This window comes from Cygnus olor, chromosome 3 (assembly GCF_009769625.2).
Source record: "Cygnus olor isolate bCygOlo1 chromosome 3, bCygOlo1.pri.v2, whole genome shotgun sequence".
NCBI classification, from domain to species: Eukaryota; Metazoa; Chordata; class Aves; order Anseriformes; family Anatidae; genus Cygnus; species Cygnus olor.
In genome coordinates, this window is record NC_049171.1 from 75,285,953 (window position 1) to 75,308,450 (window position 22,498).

At 42.4% G+C, this 22,498-nt stretch overlaps 1 protein-coding gene and 1 long non-coding RNA gene across 3 annotated transcripts; one reads left to right on the forward strand and one right to left on the reverse strand.

Annotated features, from left to right (window-relative positions):
* Window positions 1–241: 241 nt before the first annotated feature.
* Window positions 242–21,925, reverse strand: UNC93A (unc-93 homolog A). Of its 2 annotated transcripts, XM_040553266.1 has the most exons (11): window positions 21,885–21,925; window positions 20,819–20,908; window positions 20,192–20,251; window positions 17,393–17,542; window positions 15,158–15,339; window positions 14,146–14,375; window positions 11,061–11,186; window positions 8,272–8,489; window positions 6,993–7,128; window positions 5,340–5,471; window positions 242–760 (listed from the first exon to the last, which is right to left on the reverse strand). In XM_040553266.1, exons 4-11 carry the CDS (start codon window positions 17,477–17,479, stop codon window positions 495–497), a joined length of 1,377 nt encoding a protein of 458 aa, XP_040409200.1. In that variant the 5' UTR covers window positions 17,480–17,542; window positions 20,192–20,251; window positions 20,819–20,908; window positions 21,885–21,925; the 3' UTR covers window positions 242–494. The 2 variants fall into 2 exon arrangements, with proteins under 2 accessions (XP_040409200.1, XP_040409201.1); XM_040553267.1 differs by lacking the exons at window positions 5,340–5,471; window positions 21,885–21,925 and having other exon boundaries at window positions 20,819–21,072.
* On the forward strand, window positions 12,499–16,085 carry LOC121068196. Its single transcript, XR_005818693.1, has 3 exons — window positions 12,499–12,879; window positions 14,885–14,926; window positions 15,686–16,085. It is a non-coding gene; the product is annotated as an uncharacterized LOC121068196 (long non-coding RNA).
* Window positions 21,926–22,498: the final 573 nt, after the last annotated feature.

Below are 22,498 nucleotides of genomic sequence, written 5' to 3' on the forward strand. Positions count from 1 at the left end.
CAGCAAGTGTTCACAAAACACAGGATGAGAACAATACACATCTTTATAAATAGTGGTTCCATGATCACAGATCATAGATATTATGATATTATACATGTTCTTTGCAATCAGCTGAGCAACTCCAGGTGCTGTCATCTTCTGATGCTGCATGTGGGATTTGCAGGTTTGGTTATAAACTTGTGGTACCAGGTCCAATCCACAAATACAAAAACATGAAGACTTCAAGAGTCTTGTTTACATTTATTAAGACTTTATTAATTAAAAAAAAAAAAAAAAAAAAAAGACATTTAGTTGGTCACCTGTATGAAAGGATGAAGTCAGATAATCCTCCTTTATAAGGCTGAAATGTCAAAAAAAAAAAAAAAAAATCGAAGACATTTGTAGTATACTGGCTTTGACATCTGCTCCTTTATCCTCTTTCCAACAGTACCTGTTGGAACACCCATGGAGACATGCCTGTAGGAGATGACCTCGATTACTCTGATGCCATTGGGTTACATAGTTGTTTCCTGGGTGTGAGTTCCTACATTTTCCTTTTTTGTAGCAGCAGGTGTCCCAGGGGAGCTCTTAACTTCCATGTATTCAACCACTCCATATGTGACCATAGACAACACAAGCACAGCCAGTAAAATGTATAGTTTGATGTAGACTTGCAATGTGGTGCTGTAACCAAAGGCAATAACAAATCCACATGATTCCCAGAGACGGTAATTTGCAAAGGCAGCTTCCTTGTGTTTCTCAAATAAAACGCCATAGAGTCCTGAAATCAAGGAGATGACGCTTGTGAAGGTTAAATTTGAAACAAGGTATTTTCTGCAACAGAGATAAATAGACCATGAGAGGGAAAATAGACCCTCCCTCAGGAATGTCAGAAGAAGGAAAACAGAGACTTTGTCTTGGAACATTTTTTTCACTCATATGAAATGTAATAAGTGAAAGAGCAAAAATGATAAAGTAGCAAAAATCAGAGAAAAGGGGGAAAGAAAATGAGAGGAAGGAAGAAAGGCTGTGTGCTATTGAAGTGAGGTAGCAGGAAGTTTATTTTTCAAATCGTCAGCCAGAAAGGGAAGGTTCGTAGACCAAGTCCTTAAATACTTTCATATTCCCTGGAAGGCTCCCACTGAGCTCAGTCAGCTGCACACCCGCAGCTGGGATTCAGGCAGGGATTCCCGCCTCCAGATCTGACTGGTCAGGCACCCAGGGAAGGGGAGAGGACTTGTTTTCCTCTGGGTGCTCAGCTAGCATCACTGGTGATAAAGAAGCAAGCAATTCCACTGACTCAGCTGTGGTGAGCAGGGAGGAATATGATGAACCTTGACTCTTCTCATCCACTTCTGTATCTAACAACACATATGTTTGAAATATGCACATTCAGCCAATAGACAAAGAGTACAAAGTTCTCTAGAATTCTGGGTAGGCTTAACTAACCTTTCAGCTTTGCTACCCTGGGGGAGACATCATCTGTATGCAAAAACTCACTGCTTCCTGATGGCTACAAGATGACATTAACTGATTGTTTCAATTTACATGTGATGGAAAAGTTGGATAAGTGCATCGTAAGAGGTACTTAGTTCATTAAACTGTCTGTGAATTATTTGATAATCCTTCATAGTTTTGCCTAATAAATGAGCAAGTACAAGTTGTTCATGTAACAGAGACTTTGCGAATATATCCTGTGTTTTCTTCTGAAAAGGGATTTATGCATACATGGAAACGGCAGATTAGTGAAAAGGGTTTAATATAGGAATGTTTCTGGTACCATGACATTTCTACGTGTAAAGATTCTGGGTTTCAGCTGGCACCTCTTTTCCCTTCTTATGAAGCCTTCATTTTGGATCAAGGTAATCGGAGAACTGAGTGGGAAGCTATAGTCTGAAGTTCAACTGTGGGAAGTGTCGACTTGGCAGAAAGGTTCTAGTTTCCAGGATGCATATAAGCTATCAGCTAGCAGTTATCAAGGAGCACAACGGTGTTTTTTCTTGAACCTAAACATTTATGTGTATCACAAACGCTGCTGAGGGCAGCATGGCACGAGTTGCCTGGCTGAAGCTGTGGAAGGACCCGCTGGGCTGGCTGAGTGCAGAGGCTGCTAGGTCTGAATTCTTGCTGGCAGCCACAGGCCCCTATTTTCATGGAAATATCCATCCTGCTTGCCACTGCCTGCTTTCCCACTCCTACAGCATCTTCCCCTTCCTCTGGTACTGGTAGGCATGGATATGTAAGAGGACTGCTGGAAATCATTTGAGTCCAGGTTTGTAAACTTTCCAGACTGATTCACATCCTTTCTAAAGGCACGCGTCAGGCTGGAGAGTTTTATTTTTCTGTGGTCTACCTGATAGATCTGCGCTGCACAGTTGTTTGTGCCCACAGTGCAGTTACTGCCAGGAAGGTGATAATAGCAGCTGTGTTCAGTTTAGATAAGAGAGGGCACTACACACTCTGAAACGAAGCAGCTTTCACTGGAAATAAATGAGTGCACACATGTACACAAACATATTAGGAAAGCTTTACAAGATGAAGTGACTCATTTATTGTTTGCCTATATATCCTCTAGGGGGAACTCCAGCATTAACTATCCACAGCAGGCCAAACTAAACCATCTCTGATTACCATAAAATGCCCAAAGTATGCGGCACAATGCCATTGTATGTATTCAGTGGTTAATCTACTGAGACGGAAGGGGCATTCATGGGATCTTGCCTAAGGAAGCACCACAGATCTTAGTCCCTAATGCTATTTTAGAGGTCTTAGTCTCACCTCATAGCCTTTGGAGTCACAAATTTCTCGTATGATGTTAATGCTGTTTTCCCTGTATAAAACTAATGAAGGGGCAAAGGGATTTTGTCCTAAATGGGCATGTCAAACTGCAGATCCTGTTCTGGCATGCAGCATAATGCAGTACTGTCACTGCACGGTCTGCTGTCATCACTGTGACAACGCAAACCTTGTGCTCTTATGTTACTAGAAACTGCAGGATATGTGAGGAAGGTAAAAGCAAACAAACAAACAAAAAAAAAACTGTGCAAACATAAGAACTTTTTTTTTTCCCCAGTTAGCAACAAGTCTGAAATTTTTGTAAGCATCCAACAGAAATCTGGGAATGTAGATGACCTATTACAGTGCTGAAATAGGGGTCAGACTTGTCTCAGCACTGCAGAGCTCACTAGCAATGAAGAGTCATCCACCATTTGTGCCATGTCGGGGGGTTGGGAACTGCAGCCATCTCCCAGCCTTGGTCTCCAACACTGAGGTCCTCTGCACTACCCCTTTTCCTAGTGAGGGCACCACGTGCCCCTTCCTCAGGCATACAGAGGTGTCCTTACTGAGGTGTCCTCAAGGTAATCAAGTGTCTGAGGGCAAGGCTTTCTGAGAAGATCCCTTATCATAGTGGGAGACTTAAAATTCTGGTTCTCAAGAGTGTTGGGAAGGAGATAGATGAACAGCCAGGGAGACTATGGGCAGAAGCAGCAGGAAATGAATGAACAGCTTTTCTTCAGAGAGGGCAGATGATAACTGATGCTCTCTTTTCATGAACCTAAATAATGAGAGCATTGATTTTAAATTGTGCCAAAGTCAAAGGCACAAGGCTGTGGGTTGAGATAAGAGAAGCTGAGAGGGTGTCAGTTGATTTGTGTACCAGCTCTGCTCCAAGGAATATGACCTGGAGCTGCTGGAAAGACAGAAGAAGTCAGACTGGTCAGTTCCTTGTTTGCTACACACACTGGGAAGGAGATTGCTGTAAGTGCCAGGCAAAGGGCTGTGGTGATTTCCCTCTGGCTCTGTAGGAGGAACATACTGATTTATCCAGTGAGCAAAATCATCTCATCATCTACTGAAGCAACCAGAGGGAGGAAGGCCCAGACACACGTGCTGATGTGGGCCCAAGCAAGCTAGTTCTGTCACATGCGTATTCCTACAGTATCTGCCAAATATGAGTCTGAGGTGGAGGAAAATAATACTCATGAATAAAGAATCAAAATATGGGAGTAGGTGGGAGAACATTTAACTGTATCTTGCGGACACAAGCTACGGCATTGACTTAAAAAGACTGCGACTGACAGTCATTAGCAGGCTGTACTTCAAGGCATCAGAGACTATGGCTCTTTCTTGCCCCCTCCAGCATTTTGTAGTCTTTCTTCAGTCTCTAGAAGAGCAATTCCTCTAGTTTTGGTGAGGGATAAGTTTAAAGGATCCCTTACAGAAGTCAGTTTGTATCAGCTCAGTATCTGAACTGTCAGTGTATAATAATTTCACTGTATCACAAAGCAGAAGAACACAAAGATTATAAGGACAACTGCTATGTATCAGACAAGAAGTTCAACCGTAGCCTTCCAGTAACAGACCCCTAGGGTAAGAAATGAGGCAAGTACAGAATGATCTTTCCCCTCTGATGCTCTCCTGACTCTGGCAATCAAAGGCAAAGGAACTTTCTGTGTTGGAGGTTTCCTCTGGATCACCAGGCTTAGTAAACCCCAAGAGCATTTTCCCCTGAAATGATGTAATTCCAGCCTAAAACCGTTTACGTTTTGGGACTTTTGTAAATCCTTTGTCAATGAATACCACAGTTCAATTATGTAATGTGTTAATAAAAGCATTTCCTTCATTTTTTATGAAGGCTGCTGCAGGATAACTTTATTTGTTAACACTTTCTCTGTTATTGAGTGAAATACTGAATAAATCATTTTTTCCTAACCACCTTTTCCATACTATTCATAATCTCACTGGCTGCTTTCCATACTTATCAGTTGTGCGGGCTGAAGCATTCTAGTTTGTTAGTCTTCCTTCACATGGAAGTCTCCAAAGGCTCTGCTCCTTTTTGTTGCCTTCTTGTACCTTATCACATTTGATTATGATTTTTAAATGGAACAAATCAGAACTGCATGAATTATGGATTTACATGGTTGCATAATATTGCTCTCTGTGGTTTTCTCCCTTGTTTGTTTTTTTTTCTAATAATTCCTAACAGCCAATTTGCTGCTTCTTTTGTTGATGATCTTTGAGTTGATCCTTTTTTTCAGTGCTCTCCTTTATTACAAAAGACAGACTAAATATATCATTTTTCTGAATTTTCTAATTTTCTGTGAAAAACTTGCACTCATCCAGAATATTTATTCTAAATCTCTCTTCATTTTGGAAAAAAAATGTTTATTGAGTATTCTATTTTCTTATTCCTAACTTGTTCTTATTTCTTCAGGTCTCCAAAGAGCTAACATATTTCTTTCAGATGTTGTCTTAGTCCCATCATAATTATTATGCACGTTCTAAACCAGATTGTTTATAAATACAAATGTAAATTTTTATATCTCAGGAGAATTCATTTCATTGTCACCAGGACTTACCATTAGTTTGTGTCTGCCAAATGGCATCAGATATGCCCCAAAGAGCAGGGAATATGAAGAACACAACAAGCTGGTTAGGATGAGGTTTCCACAGCAGTAGTGCTATTATGCAGGCAATGTTTGTAACTGTGGCTGTCAATTTAGAAAGAAAGAAGTGAAATATAAATGTTATTATAAGCAGGACAGATAGTGGTAGATGCACTTTAAAATTCTACTCCCAACTAAAGCACAAGGCAATCTTAAAATCTTTCTGGTTCGTTGAGATTTGCACTGACTGGGTTGATATCACATGAAATACAAGACAATGCGATCCCTTTGCAGTCTTCAGTTAATAATTCTGAGGAGTGTCCTAAACTGAGAGATCCTGGAAGCTGGTGTGGCTTATATCCCAGAGGATGAGAACTGCCACTCACCAGCAGAAGAGGTTGCTGAAAGCCCTGCAATCCAAATGCGATGCATGTGGCACGGGAGAGGAAGCACTGGTCGCCTCTCCTTAGGTAGCCCTTAAACACAGATTTTGTTTCAGGTCTAAAGGAGGCAATTAAGGATGTCTAGAGTGACTGCTGTCTTTCTGTCTTTCTTTTTAAAAGCAGCACGTAAATGAGTAACTGGCTGTTCTCTGTCACAGGCACACATTTAGAGTCTGAGTACAAAGACTATTAAACAGAACTGAGAGGTTAGAGGTCTTGCATTACTAATGCTATTTTTTTTATGTATTTTAATTTGCCTTTTTTTTTTTTTTTTTTTTTTACATCTAAAATTAGGTTCACAGAATGAAATGCATGTAGAACAATCACTGAATAGTGACAGTAATATAAAGGACACTAAATTTCTTCTTCCTTGCCCAGGTTTAAAAATTCCTGTGGAGGTCTCTAATAATAGAGGTCTGTGTAATGGAAGTAAAGTATCAATACACCTCAGCGTAGATACTTCAGTGGATACTAGGACAGAAATTAAATATTTCTTGGTGTTCTTCTGCCTCCATTACTTCCTGTAACAGCATTCTCTGGAGATGGAGAGGTTCTTAAATATACAAATCTCTTCTCATGGCAATCTGAACATTGCTGTTCCATGTACAGGCCCTCAAGTTATTTTAGCCTGACACATTAGCATATGACCCTTTCCTTTATTTTTCACCCTTTAGAACAAGGAGTGAAAAGGACACTAGGCCAACCTTTTAAATTTTCCTAAAATTCCTAGATTGGTTATTGACAGTCCTTGGTTCACCACCCCCGAGACTCAAATCAGCAGTGTATCCTACTAGGTTCTCGGTGGCTTTTGCTCTGTAAAGGTGAGGAAGTTTCACCCCAATGGAGAAGTCCTTCTCAGGTACAGTGTAGACCTCAACTTCTGCATTGTAAGATCATTTATCACCGGTTGCATTAGAGCTATAAAGCATCAAAGCTGTAAGATGCTTTCTGAGTAGATAAAAGCAGGGTTAACTACACCAGCAAAGTGGTGTAAGGCAGTGACTTGAACACAGTGGTTGGCTGTGCTGCTTCTCTTCTCATGAGTTAAGTTTTCCCCCCAATTGACTTTGGTTTTAACTGAGAGCTGACAGGGAGCTCTCCCTTTGTAGTGCACACGAAGGGGGGAGCACTGGATTTGATATTTCACATGAGGTGATCAGTCCTTCAAGTGACCTTTACATACCTAATGCAAAAAGGAGTTTTCTACCCGTGAACTGAGAGATCTTTCCAAAGAGCAGAGAGCAGAGGGAATTCACAGCTGAAAAGCAGATCATCACGTAACCAACATAGTGTATCCCCAGGGCACAGGTCACATATGTCTGCAAGAGAACAGACGGTGGTGACACACTGGCTTCAGGGAAAATATGCAGCTAAGGTTCAAGGGTCTTAGCCTGTGTATTTAGTAAATAGCCAGCACAGACAAGGTCAAAGGAGCACAGCTACGGAGTTTGCTGACAGGTCTCTGGAGTACTGACATAGTTGGCCTTCAGCAGTGATATCCCTAACCTGGTTCCCAGTCAGACCTATGCTATGCAAACAGAGCAGTAACAAGCAGGGGAAAGCACTGGGGCACTGCTCACTATGCAAATAAAACTCCTGGCAGTGGCACTAAGAGTTTTCTGCCCTTCCCTTTGTACCTCAAGATCTGAAGATCAACAATCGGCACTATGGTTATCACTGAGCACCTCCTGGGAAATGAAGAGGACCTCACCTGCAAGAGCATGCAGCCTCTGGACGTGGCCATGGAGTGCCCCTCTCAATGCATTCAAACACAGCAGCAGGTGAACTCTTCCATCTGCTTATATACAAGGTTTGAAAGCTTAAATTTCAAATAAGCAGCTCAGGAAGTTTGCCCCCTTTCTTTGGAGGCTTTCTCAACAAATGTGTGGAGAGCACACCTGCTACATGTCCAGGTTTGGAGAGGAATTGGAGGAGCAGAGGAGGTTTTGATCATTTTGATGTCAGGGTTTGGACCTGCTACACTAGCGACTGGTGAGGGCTTTCAGCCAGCAATGTTGATGGCTTGCCCTCATACTGTAAAGGTTCATAAAATAAAATATGTGGTATGTGTGCTGACTTGCACTTACAGAAACTCTAGGGAAACCAGAAGGAAGGAAGATACAAAAGCTTTGCAGACTTCTGGCTTTTCTCCCAGTTTGTTATTTACAACAAGCCAAAGAGTTTGAACCTGTAGCTCTCTTCTGTGGCCTCCACTGATGAGTTAAGCTCTCCACTGTGCTCTTTTTAAGGCTGTTCCAAGGGACATGTTTACGGCTGGCCTATTCTGTTTGAGGATGTCACCCAGAGTTCATTCAAGTAGAAGTAAGCAGTAATTTAGCTAGCCACAAATCACCATTGAGAACATCTTAATTTAACAAGTAAATATAGATCAGATGCAACAGTAAGTCACAAAGGCACAAAAAACCAATCAGACAGAAATAGATTTGCGTTGTCATCCACACCTTTGTGTAGTCACCAGCAAGAAATCCCTGTTCAAACCCACTGTACATTGTCAGAGGGATTAGAAGGCATTGTCTTTTATCTTTAAGGTGCTGGAAAGTTGCTAGGAACGTAGACCAAAGGGATGGTGTCTTTTGTATTTCTTTCTCAGTCTCTGCTCGGTCAGATTTGATCTGGTCCAGAAATATAACAATCAGCAACACAGCTAGCACACCACTAGCTGCAAAAACAAAACAAAAAGTTCATGAAAAAAATGAGGAACACTGGAAGAAGGATGGGAAATCGCTTGTTGCTGTTATTGTTCTGAGTTAGTGCTTAGCTCTCTATGGGATGTTTTGGCAGATGAATATGATTCCGCTTCAGTGTAAAGGCCATTTCTGTGTAAACAAGGAGGCCTGATCTACATTTGCATCTTCAGCATACAACTGTGCACCTCGCAAATCCCCTCTGCTTAGCTGTGACTCGCCTGTTGTGACAGCCGCCAGGCCAGCTGCATGGCCACTGAGGGTGATGGCTCACCCTTCCAGGGCAGGCCAGGGGTCACGGGGCTGGGGAGCTGGCCAGAAAGAGCTCCCTTTGGATCTATCAAAAGGCTTTAAATCAACACAAGCAAGGAATATTCACTTTCAGTGCCAAGGCATTCATGGTTGGGGGCGGATCTTCCTTCAACTACACGGAAAGAAAAATAAAGCACTAGGAGTAGAACCGCTGCCTTGGATCCCAGTACATGTAGCCCTTTTATTTGGTTAGCTATTTGGTCAGCTCTGAGCAGGACTTTGAGTACAGAATATGTGCTGTTTTAAAAATGACAGTGAACAACTGTGGGTGACTTGAAAAAGACACAGGTTACAGCTTTGAACCTATAATTTCCTAGCAGAAGCAGCATATAAAAGAATACATAGCGTAGTTAATTAAAAAATGAATGTGTATGTATCAGTCTACATTTGTTGCTTGTGGAGTGAATCAATACAATTTTGTTCATGTTATCAGGAAGATAATTGTTTGTAGCTAATAATATACACGAAGCCACAGACTGGCAACTGATTGCTTTATGACAGATACAAGGCATGTCTGTGTTTTCTCTCTTACTGATGTAGCCTAGAAATCCATCCATGCAAACAAGTGGAGTTAGAGAATAAGAGGAGAACCAGGCCCCTCTTCTCGTCCACGTGGCTTGTTTAATGTCCTCCTATGTTACTATATTTGTGCTACTTTCTGACGACTTTTACTGTCCAAATACATTAGCAGATTTATATTAAATTGCCTCAATTTCTAATTGTTTATTATTTCTCACCAATGTCTTCTAGAATGAAAATATATTCTCCAGCGTACTGTTTCTCCACTGTGGCTGGACTGTAAACCATTAAGAGGTGTGTATTCTGCCAGGGTGTTCATTAGTGTGTATGGGCTGATGGCAGGACTTAAATGGATGAGAGCAGGACGTGCACATTTACAGAACAAATATTCTAACAAATATGTCAAATGAACCAAGAGTGACTACAGGAGATAAGTAACTGCATGGCTTAATAGTGATTGGTATGAACATAAATAGAAACATGCGCAAAATAAACAACAGGAGACTTATCCATTATTGGCTCTACCCAAGCTGGCAAAATACTTATTCAGCAACCAAACAGGGGAGACGTTTTAAAAATGTCTCTAAATGAAATATCTAGCTATATGGCTTCCCCTGAGGTAGGAAAAGACGTATCTTTTATTAAAAGCTTAAAAGAAAAATGAAACCCTACTGACGCAAGGTCAGTAGACAGTGGGGTTGCATTCATTTTGCATGAGCAAAGCCTAAGGGAGTGCTGTATATGTTAGTCGTCAAATTTAAATTTGAACTTGCGAGCCAAACCTGCCTTTAACAGAAAGGCATCAGCTCCAACACACTCTGTAAGGGAAATTGGGGAATACTCTTTGCGTTTTCTCACCGATAAGGAATGGAGGCTTGGGAAGGAGAGAGGATTTGCTGTGATGGACTCGTCTGGTGAGTGCTGGCTCTGACTGGGTTGCATACGCTCTGTATGAGCATATGACAAATTCTATCCATCTGTCCCAGAATAGTGAGCATATATGTGTGCAGAGACTGCGAAGATATTTTAACAGAGGTAAGGTGACATATTGCCTTGCTAGATACTTCCCCGTTATCTAGAGATGAACCTGTTCTGAGCCAGATGCATTTTGAACTTTCTTCATTGCTACAAGATGTCACTGTATGAATCTTTACATATCTATTTTTGTCATTCCAGTTTTTGATGGCATCAACCTTCCCCGTCTTTGATTTCTTTCTAGCCTTATGCAAGGAAGGTCTATTGGAGCTGTCGTTACTAAATGACAGACGTGCCAATTCGCCTAGCGCTGCTTTTTATCTTTGCCTTTCGCACAAATGTATTATAATTCAAGCATCACAGCTGAGAATTGACTGAAGCTGTAAAATCTCAGCAGGGATCCAAAAACCTCCCCCCTAAATGACTGCATGTTCTGGGAGCCATGGTACAGATCCACCTCTAATTACAGTACAGTCCTATGGGGGTCACCATACCGGGCTACAGCTTTACTCCAGGTGAAAAGTGGCTTGCTCCTTTAGGCAAAAACGATGTGGCACCAGCACACAGCATTTGAAACTCTTCAGGAAGGAGTTGTTTACAGCTCTCACATATCATATTTCTTTTTAGCAAATTGGGTTGAAGGAGGAAGTTGGAGACTTAATCTGCAAAATGATGCTTGGTTTCACAAATAGTGGGTTCCTCATCAGCGATATTCATTACAGATTGCGTGGATTACTTACCGGTGTAGATCCCTAGCAGAGTGTATTTTAAGGACTCGGAGGGTCCTGCTGACGCAGTGGTGTTAGTGGTCTCGCTCATGCAATCATGTGCTCCGCAGCACGCTAGGCTTTCTTCTGAGATTTCCACTGTTTCAGTAAGAACCAAAAGAAAGGCAGGACAGAGAAGACATGAGGTGAGTGCACACTGGATATAAGGACATAATGAGAAGGGAATCCAGCACCCAGTGATTAATCATGGTTTCAAATCCTTCCCAGTTAGAGGCGTTTAACTTCAGAATCCAAGCTTAACACAAAAATTTGGTTTAACGGAAACAGTTGCTCAAGGCAGAGCACTGAATTGGCAGTTATTTGGAGATGTGGACTAAAGCCAGAGGCTTAAATCTGAATCCCATCTCAGATTGCAGCATTTAAAGTTCCAGTGTGTATCAGTACCTCTTAATCATAATACACCACCGGAAAGGTCCCTCAGTTCACAACAGCATCAAACGGCTGGACCTCAGCTCTTACAGCCAGAACATACTGTCCCTCTCCAGGTAATTTCTGTATAAGTTATAGCAATGGAAACCACCTTGAGACATCTTCCTGCTTTATTAATTCAAATTATGATTACCCGTTAATGCAGTCTTCCAAGAATCCGGCTTTTCCTGGCTTTGTTATGGGCTTTATTACTATTTGAGAACATACTTGAAACCAGACCAGCTTGGCAGAGTTTGGAGTAAGACCTTTGCTTTGTTTAATCCCTTCAGCCTTGTGCTGGGCACGTGCCAAAGCGGCACACGTGCGCACACTCACACACCCTGTGCGTCCCCGTGACACTGTGCCCACTTCCTCCGGGACCCTGTCTGTAAAGGCAAAATACTGACCCTAAACATCGTCCCAGATAATCTGTGCAGTGGGAATTGATGATCAAAACCCCATAATTTCAGTACTTTTGTTGTAGAATTTGTCATTGGCCCAAGCATAATAAAGGGCAATATGGTGTACCTTGGCTGGTTCCTTAAACAGGGCCTGATCTGTAATTTTTCAGTCGAGTTACTGAGTAACTACTTTTAGTGTGCTTTCCCCCATTGCTTCCAATCAGTTCTGCTGTGATGTGAAGCAGCTGTTCACCAGTTTCATAAACAGCTTTAGATTCAATACCAGATTAAACTTAATAACATAAAGAAAATTATTATTATTGCCAATGGCTACTTCTATGTGGTTTTGGACAAACAGATCCTCAGCCAAGTTATGATATGCAAAAAGTGACTCACACTAGTAAAGCATGGAAGAGCATAAAACAAGTATTTTATCTGTACATATATCATCTGAAGATGAAGATGAAGTTGTAATTAGAGGTATAGAAGGTGCCAGGCTGGGTATGCTCTGTTCTTTTGGAAATAAGGCTACAATATCAATGAATGAGAGATGATGACTCTTGCAACTTACATTGATTGCTGTCTCCCGATGTAGCATTGCATCACAAAGCAGCTTGCCTTGCTGAGTCTGGATGCAGTGATGCAGGCAATATGTCAACGCATTCTGATTCTGTGGGTGCATACTGTATCTTTCTTGCTGCTCAATGAATTTTTAAGCACATTTGAAGTGGGCAGTATAGGTAGGTGCCTTTGCTGCGTTGTCAGAGGAGAGGCAAAGAACTGAATGCCTGGAGACCCTTACCCCAGCCAGAAGTTCTCTCTAGATTAAAGCCGAGTCACACTGACAAGGCACGGTTGGGAAGTATGACTTGTAGCATGGCTGCTCATCACTGAGATGTGCTGGTCATTGCACACCTCTCAGGAGCACAGCCATCCCTGAAATCCCACGTAGCTGACAAAAAGTAAGTAAAATTTAGAGTTTCTTTGGACTTTAAGGAACATCCCTGGATGTAAAACTAGGAGGGGATTTACAAGACAGACAGCATTTTAATCCTCTTATTAACATCACTTAATGTGATGCGTACTGTGAGGCAAGGAAGAGTAAAATGTTTCGGAGACCCCACAGCTGCACCAAATCCTCTGGCCTGCAAATGAAATCAGAGCATCTGGTCCCTCCTGAGATATCGTGTGGCTCAGTAATCAGGTCAGCAAGGCTCTGTTGCAAGTGATAAAGTCCTTCAGCATTCTGCTTTGATGGTGTTTGGGTTTAAAGGAAGCCTGATTCTCCATAAGTGTCACAACTACCTTGCCATATAGCCAAGGATTCAAAGATTAAATCCTGATGCCAACTCCCTGACATTTAGGTTCAACCTAATCCCTATGTGAATATCCCCCAGAGGACGTACAGTTTAACTGAGTCAGGGAAGAGAGGTAACTTCTTGCTATTCATAGCAGCAGTGGATCCTGTTCTGACTTTGACAGAATAGGGAAAGCCTGGGAGACTGCAATAATTGTAATACACCATAGCACTTTGAATCTCTAAGGTGGTGTCCAAGTATTAATTTATCTTCACAACTGCCCATTTAAAGCTTATGCCAATTACAAGCTTGGGAAATGAGGGCAGTGCTGGTGAGTGATTTCTTCAAGCTACATCAACATCTGCTGCCTGAACCTGAAACATGCTGGAGGAGCCCTGGCATGCAGACTCCTGCCAATAGCTACTTCTGTTTCTTCTTGGCATTTCTGAAAAGCACTAATTTTCAGTAAGCACCAACATCAGCTTGACTAATCGTGAATGTTTAGCAGCAAATTAATTCAATACTACAAGCTTTGCGAAAAGGCTGCTCCAGTGCCTTTTGTTTTAATCCACTTTAAATAGAAGTCAGATCCGAAAGACTGTCACTGCCAGCAGCCTATCTGTGCTTTACAAGACAGGGGTGGAATTCAAAAGGAACTCAATAGACGTCTATTTTTGAGCTAGTTGTCTGAACTCTGTTTATAGCTGATAAAGAGTTGATAGAAAATAGACAATTCCAGCGAGCAATTTAGCCAATCTACTTCAGACATCTGCCTTCAGATGAGCAAACTCACATCTGAAGTATTTGTTTTCACTGCCTAGGATGAGAATTGAAGGTCAGCAGCTCAACTACAGAAATCTATCTTTTAGCTATCTAAAACTAGCTGATGTATATAGTAGAAAGCAATGCCAAGAACTTAAGTTATTTTACCTTTGTTGGAAGACTGGCTAAATATCAGGGATGAGATAAGATTTCCCCAGATTCCAGAGGACTGAAATATCAGAAAGAAGACCCCAAAGTATTGGTTGATAATGTCTTTCCCATTTTTTCCTGCTTTCTCAGCATATGAATTGCCAGCAATGGTGAGGTAAGTGCATTTGGCAGACCAGAGTGGTGCTCCTCCTAAGCCCAGGATCACAGAGGTAGGGATTAGTGTGTACCTGCCAAAGAACACTTTATTTAGCATGGTTATCATCCATTAGTGTAACAATCATTTGCCCAAAGTTCCAGAGGCAAAAATAGACATCAAAGAAATAGATTTATCCTATGTGTGATTCAACAAATCTATGATGTGAAACCAAGAAAGGGCCAGTCTTCTGAATCTTGGGATCTGAAAGCACTCCCAGCTGTGTCCAGGAGCTAGGTCTAGGCTAGGCTGGCTAGGTCTGTGTGTGCCCTATCCCCTTGTACTTGAGAATTACATTGCACCTGCCCCTTGGAAGATGGATCACAACACCTTTTCTCTGCAGATTTCCATCCCCTGTCACCAGAGAGCAGAAGCAAATTGTTCATCCACCTCTGAGAGGGTGAGGCAGGAATGTGCCTCCTCATGTGGTCCTCTGCTCACAGAGCCGCTGACTAGAAAACAGCTTTCCCTTCAGTACTTCCAAAAATAGTCCAAACAGTCATTTGGATTTTCAATTAACCTTTTTTTTTTTTTTTTTTTAAGGGAAATCTCTGCTACATGTATGAGCTAGAGAAGCAGCATCAGGTGGGTAGGTGGATGCATTCATTCTGGCTTTTTGCAGCTTTTCACTTCTGCTCCAGCTGTTACTGGATTTATTTATCCCTACTCCTTGCAGGCAATACCTTTGGCATTTAACTTTTACATCCACAACATGGAGCTAGGGTAGGGGTTGAGATGAAAGAGAGTTTTGCCCTAACTGTTATCTAGTCCAGAGACAGTAGAGAGGGTTCAAGTACTTAAACTGAGCACTAGTACCAGCTAGCATAGAAGTTCCCCAAGGAGAAGGCAATGTAGCAGCACATAGAGCCTGCGATGGTCCACTTGCAACCCAGCTTCTTGATGAGGATTGGAGGGAGAAACATGGACGAGATGATAAGAGCAGCATAGAGAACACTTAGGGAAGCAACACCCAGGCCTTCCTCTGAGTTGAGACTGCTCTGCAAGGACAAAAACAGTGGGTGAGACAGATTTTACCACAGGTGTATGCTGCTATGGTGTACAGAGGGTGGCTTCATGCAGATATAGTAATATCCAGCCCTAGCTTCCCCCGTCTCCAACTCCTTTCCCCAGAGCATTTTGCTTGTGCATTAATGCTTATTTTCTCACAGTGATAGCCCTTTTATAAAAATACAGTACTGAACCACGTGAGGATTGCTCAGATCCAAAGTGTTGGTCAGTACTGTCTTAGATTATTTAATGTAATTTGTTTGAGTTTCTTGTTGAAAGCAAGCTGAATGAAGGATAATCTCTTTTTTTTTTTTGTCCTTCTCTCTTTGCCCCAAGCAAGAATATCCTTAGCTCTGCATTGCAAGAGCTGACTTCGCCACAGTGAAAGATTCTTTACTTCAAACTGCAGGTCTGATACTGTCTGAATTCTTCAGCCATCTGGACAAGGAGCTGAGGAGGGGATTTCCTCTGTTGAGCAGTGTCAGTGCATTTGGGGACTGGAAGAGTTGTTTTGCCAACAGGCAAAGAGACTTCCTGATCACAGAGGTCTCATTTCTAACACATCAAGTGTCCGCTTTTGTCAGCTACAACTTCCCAAAATTAGGAGCCAGGCTTTCCAAATCATATGATTAGCTTAGTTGTTAAGAGGGTTTGCTGTGTTTTTTTTTTTTTTGGGGGGGGGGGAGAAACATTGAAATAAATGGTGCCTGTTTTCAATACCTATCCTGCAGGCTACAAATCAATAAAATAACCTACTTTTGATTGTGTCTCAACAAGTTGTCTTTAACCACCAAGATAAAATGGAGGGAGAAGAGGTCTACTTTGTAAGTCGGCACCACTCCGTGCTGCAGGAAAGGGAACATCGGTGTTCCAGCACTTCACCTGAACATGCATGGCTTCAGATGAGTTTCTTGACTGTGATGTCTTGTGTTTATCATTGCCCCTCTCATTAGTCTGCCCAGCTCGTAACATCTCCATCCATTTTGGGACTGTTTTTGCAGAACTTTCTTGGGCTTGGAATTTGAGTGTTAGCAAATATAAACTGATCTCGGAGAGAAGAGACAGGTGTGCAGAGCTAGGGGGGACCTCCCCTGAAATGAGCTGAGCTCCTTGTTACTGCAAACAACTGTATCGTATTATATATGTATCATATTATACAGAAAAGAAGCCTTAATAAACATATCAAGCTCCACCTTTAAAGCATAGAGATTCCTACACCAGTTGGAAAATCCTTCAAGAACCTAATTGCTCAGGGATATCTTTTAATATCCTGCCTAACCCTGGTCATGGATGGCTTATATACATTTGTTTGTCATTAGACCAGCAGTCTTCTAGCCTGGAAAACTCCTTGCATTTACCTAACCTGAAGTATTCATAGAAAGCAATGGTATCCCCTCTGCGTTTTATTTTTCTTTACTATACTAAACAAGACAGCTCTGAGGTACGCTATGCTGAGTGTTCAAGTCATTTACAAACCTCTGTACTGTGTTTTAGGATGTTAATGTAAATACAAGCTGGGGCTGCCTTTGATATAAAATAAGATTTTTTTATTACAATGTTACATCATTAAACTATATTATTTTATGTTCAAATTATTTAATAAGGTGGGCATATATTTTTATTTAACATCACTGTATTATAATAATATTGAAATTACAGGAATTTAGAAGTATTCATAAGAAACCCTTTTCCAGAAAAGTAATTTGTTTTCAATTTTGCAATATATTCTGAGAAATATCTCAGAGAAATTTAGTTTTCATTCAGACAGCTTATATGGATCAAACAAAGTACTCTGATGCAAGCATTCAATCTATTTGAGAAGTATTAGAATCATCTATTTAGTAGATGCTATGGGTCTGGGTGAGGGATTCTAACCTGTGCCAAGCTGATGTCCTACCCTATGTAATTCAGGGAAAAAAAAAAAAAAAGTGCATACCTTCCTCACAGAAGCCATGGAAAGACTGAGGGATTTCACACCACCAGCTGGGCTGGTGCACTTCCAGGCCAGCTGTCCTGCCAGCTAATGGGAGATGCTCCACTTACCTGCAGACTCTGGAGCCCTCCATAAGCAGTGAAGAGAAGTAAAAATCCAAAAGAAATGACCAAAACGTTCTTAAGATTCCTTTCCATGTTGATTCAAACAAGACAAAGCTCTCCCAGATCACAGAATCAATCCAATTATTCCAGGGGATGCTTTGAGATGCAGAAAAACAGATTATGTTTTGTTGGAAAAGATCACTTCTCACTGTATTTGTAAAGGAAAGAGTTGTTAATTATTTGAGGATCGGCCAATGAACTTTACTTTTTCCGGTACTGAAAAGTCCTCATGGAGCTGTTACTCATTCACCTGTTGTGCCTGTGAGGCAATAAGGAGTGTTTCCAAGGGACATCTATCAGGTTTTATTAGATTTGTGTTTGATACTCAGCTATATAAGTCATTTGTGATACTCAGACTGATTTTAATATTGCAGCCATACATGATATATCTCTCCCTTATCACTAGCATGGGAGAAAAAAATTGCAAGCAGTTAAATGCCTGTCTGGCATAACGATACACCAATCCATAAAGGGCAAAGATTAAAAGATCATGTGGAAATCTATATTAGGCCTATTGCTTAACTAAGGTTAGAGAAGAGTACTAGGAAATGAGATTGTTTGTGTTAAAGTCTCATCTGCATACAGCAGCTCCATCGCTGTGCAGTGTATCAAAACACGTTGCTGGCTGCCTGGCAAATGGCAGCGCCTTCATCCACAGGGGAACCACATCACATGGCTTTGATGTTTCAAATTTATCCAGTTGTAGTCATTAAAATCATTTTTTTTTCTCATCTTTCCCATCAACAAGAAGAAACATACACCTAGCAAATAAATTAAAAAGCAATTTACCTTCCCCTTCTGTAGCCCCTGGAAAAAAAGCATCCATTTTGGGATGTATTTTACCTTCCCAGTGCTGCCTGGCTCAAGGGGCGAGAAGTTCCTCCCTCTCCAGCCTGTCCTGCTATGTTTGCCCCTGTTTTTCCCTATTCTCCCTATTTTCTGTTTGTTAGTGACACACTGGATGCTCTGGCCACTTTTTGGATACTCCCCTTCTGAACACACCAGGTTCCCCTGCCCCTAAGCCAGGCAGGGTGAGCAGACCCCCTCCAAATGCTTCCTGCAGCTTTAGCAGGGGAGGGATTTGAACCTAGGAGCAAAATGGGATCCAAGACCCATGCCATACCACGAACATGTTCAAGCGGAGGTGGTAGGACATGGGTCCATAGTGTCCAGCAAGAATACAGAGTTTAACTGGCTTGCTCCAAATCCCACTAGATGGCAGAATTTTGCTTCCCAGAGGGACACTCGAGGGTGAGGGGAGGAAGTTGTAATGCATTAATTCATTTAATACATTAAAGAGGTCACGGCTAGTTTCGCCTTTGGAGAAAATTCCAGTATATGCCTTTTCATTTTCTTCTTTTGTCTTATAATCTTCTGGAATGAAATAATGCAGAAAACATAATCTTTTAATTCTCTTTTGTTAATGGTACTTCTACATTGCAAGTCTAGAAAGTGAAATACTGGCTTTTTATTTTACAGACGGCCATGCTCAGCATGCAAACAGTTTCAATTAGATCACAATGTGACTCCTGTTTTGCAGTGGTTTTAATCCTCTATAAAGCTTATAAACCAAACTGGTGCTACTTTGGCCTCCTGTTTTCCCATCTTTTTAGGTTTACGGACCCTTGCAATCTTCCAATCCAGATGCCTGCATAATGAATTTACACCCGGTGATGTTTCTTTTGTTTCTTTTTTGGACACCTTAGAAATACTCTGCAAAATTCTAGGGAGCTGAGGTCACATTCCCTGAAAAAGTGAATGAGAAAATGCAAGAACAACAGTTATCCTAAGCTAAAGCATAGTTATAACCTGCTCCTGCAGATACAAGAACCAAGGATAGTGCAAAGCACACTTAGTTCTAAAAGCCTTTATTTTCACTGCTCTTTCTTGGCATTAGCAATAATGACAGCACAGCTTAAAAAAAAAAAAAAGGCAAAAACAAATATTAACTTGACACTATTTTTAAAATGTTTTGTTGGATAGATTATCTGATCAGCACTTCTCTCCTTGAGGAATTCTGAACTCCTAGCTCTGTCACATCCTCTTAGCAGCACCATGTTGGAGAGCTTATGGGGGATGGTGGCTTTGGGTTTTCTTTTTTCCCCTTTCAACTGATCAAAGACATTTATTCCCGTTCCATCTCCCTTGCCCAGAGCTTTAGGTTACCCAGCTGCCTGCTCCTGAGCCTCTCCCTAGGAATGCACAGTCTCTACCACAGAAATCTGATAAGGCTGAGGAGCTCTTCCTAGGTACCAGGCAGCAGTGTCTCCAGCAGGCCTGCTGTGCATCACCCTTGACACCTCTTTCATTCTTTCTGTCAGTCTAACCAAGATTAAGTGAGCCTCGGGAGCTGTGTGCTGCACTTTGGGCTTAGCTTTCGCATGGCAGACTGCAGTCACCAAACTGAAACAGAGCACGATCCACAGAGTCCCACAGAGCACGATCACAAACACAGAGATAGAAGAGGCTAGTTAAATTCATGGCTCTGTCCCACAGCCCATCATGTTTATTTTCCTGTGTTTATTTTCTGAGTGTAAATGAGTGCAGGCTTTGCTTAAAAGATCATATCAGCAGAAGGTAATCTTTATGTTGTTTTTGGTTTTGTCTTTCTTGTAATTTATGAATATCTTCATTTTTACCTTCATAATTATTTTTCATTTCCCTATTTCATCTCTTTGCTGGTTAGATATATTGTTGAAGCAATTATTTTAACCACCACAACAACCCCAAACCCAGAATACTCACCGTAGGAATCTCTGTCTTGGGAGGCTGTTAATTGATTAGCTCCTAGTCCCTTGAGTCTATCTGCAGAAAGGATGAATATATATATATATATTTTTTATGCTGCCTGGACAATGGTTTGGCCACCCCTGTAATTGGGCAAGTGTTGCAAGAGCTGCTCCCAGCTGGCCGTAATTGGCACTGGTCTCCGAGGAGCTGGTGCCGAGGACAAGCGCTCGCCCGTGGATGTCTCCAAACACAAGGGTGGGGAGAGGGGTGAGGGGAGACAGCCTGCATATTCCCACCTGGAGAAAGGAAGCTGATTCCTGCCCTTTTTCCATGGTGAAGTCATTGCAGATGCACTGGAGGGAATCCCCAGGACAGAGCCTGTTGTCCCAAGCTGTAGCATTACTGCAAAGCCCTTAGTATATTGGCTTGTGCTGGAGATATTAAGGGTGGCACAGCCAGCAGATTGCATGGTCCTACTTGGCAGGTTACAGAGAGCTACCTGGATAACATTCCCAGCAGGCTAAACCCGTGCTGCTGCTATTTAATCCAGTCTGGTAGACACAAGAGCCTCTCTACCTAGAAACTTCTGTGGGGCAGTCAGGACCCTCCTTTGACTAAGCTACCACCACCCCAAACACTCACCTGAGGCTGTCAGGCAGAAGACACTCTTCATGGACTGTAGCAGTGTGAGTGTCTTGAGGAAAGAAATTACTCCTCCAGAGAGTGGGGTACCTGTGAATCGTAAGGCCGACGCATGGGGCAACATTAAGTGATCCAGGTAGGAGAAGTCTTTCACAGTTTTCAGCTGGCATAGGAGAGCATTGCTGATTCCTAGGAGATGCCCATGCAAGTCTAATTGCAGCAACCAGTCCTTTTTCCAAAGCCCTGCTCTCCTAGGAAATGAGCCTGTCCTGAAATGCCTGCAGTCTTCCCACCCACCGGACCAATGTCCCAAGTTCTCCGTTCAGAAGAAAAGGGGCTGATTAAAATTCAGGGCTGCTTGGCCCAGGCTGCCTGCACAGCATTTCCTTTCTTGCTGTGAAAGGCTAGCCATGTTGCTCTGCTCTCCCCTCCTCCTTCACCTCCTTTGGTGTCCTGCTGATTTTGGAGCTGAGACAGGACCGGCTGCACACGAGGTGCATGCCTTGTGAAGCCCAGCCATTTCTGGCCTGGGGGTCTTGATTTTAGGTGTTTACCTCCCCGAGGGTTAAGCTCACTCTCCGTGTTTGTGAGGCTCTACCATGAGGGTGAGCACTGGCTGGGAGCTAGAAGGGCTAAGGTGGTCGGAGGCCTTTGAAAACACAGGCTGTTAAATGCTGAGAGAGAGGCACAGCTCAGAGGTGAGATTCGTAATACTGAGCTGAGCAAATCAAGACATAAAAGCTGTTTTCTCCCAGAGGTAGGACTGAAGGGGGCTGCCAGTCAGTGAACTCATTTTGCCCACCAAGTCAGAGCAATATGATTTTTGTGGCACCAAAGGTGCCAGCAGTATGAGTTGCTCCTGTGCTCTTCCAAAGGCCCAAACTTCCCCCCCCCCTCCAAGATTTCGGTTCTCATGTCCAAATTTCCTGCATTTTCCTTCTTTCTCTTCAGATCCTTTTCCACCATGCAATGTATCCACAGATATTGGCTTTTATCTGTTCTCCCAAGCCCTTGCTACGTGCATGGCTGCTTAGGCATCAGCATACCTATTCTGTCTGAATCCTACCTGATGATGTCCTCTGTCTTTCTCTGGAGATGCCAAACTATCTACCTCAATCTTCCCTTCTGTCCTTGATGTATCCTGTTCTCCTTTACTGCTTTGGTGTTCCCTGGCCATCACCCCACCTTAATGTCCCTGCTTTTCCCTCCTTACCTCACCTCCTGAGTGCCATCAGACTTTCTGCTTCTTAAGGGAGTCACCTGAAAATTACTGGTTGTCACACTCATTTTAGGCTTTAAGGTCGCTCTCCCTCCTCCCTCAAAACTGTTCTCAATAACTCACTAGGACCCTTTGCAATTTGAATATCGCTTCATCAAGGAAGAGGAGGAGATATGTCTTGTCTTCTGCACTGGGAGCCAACTCATGATAAAATAGGGAGGAGAAACAGAAAAAGAGCAGAGAGGATGCAGGCCATAGGCTTCGATGCTGTTAAACATTTCTATCAGTAGGACTCTGCAGGAGCCCTTCCTCATGGGACACTTGTCTGCACTGTCGAATCCAGCTGCCAAAATCACCAGTATTGTCTCTGTAGTATAGGCAGGAGTCAGTTTGGGATAGGACGATGTGATGACAGCCCAGGCTCACTGATCCATTTTTATAAGCTGGAGAAACAGTTCCTT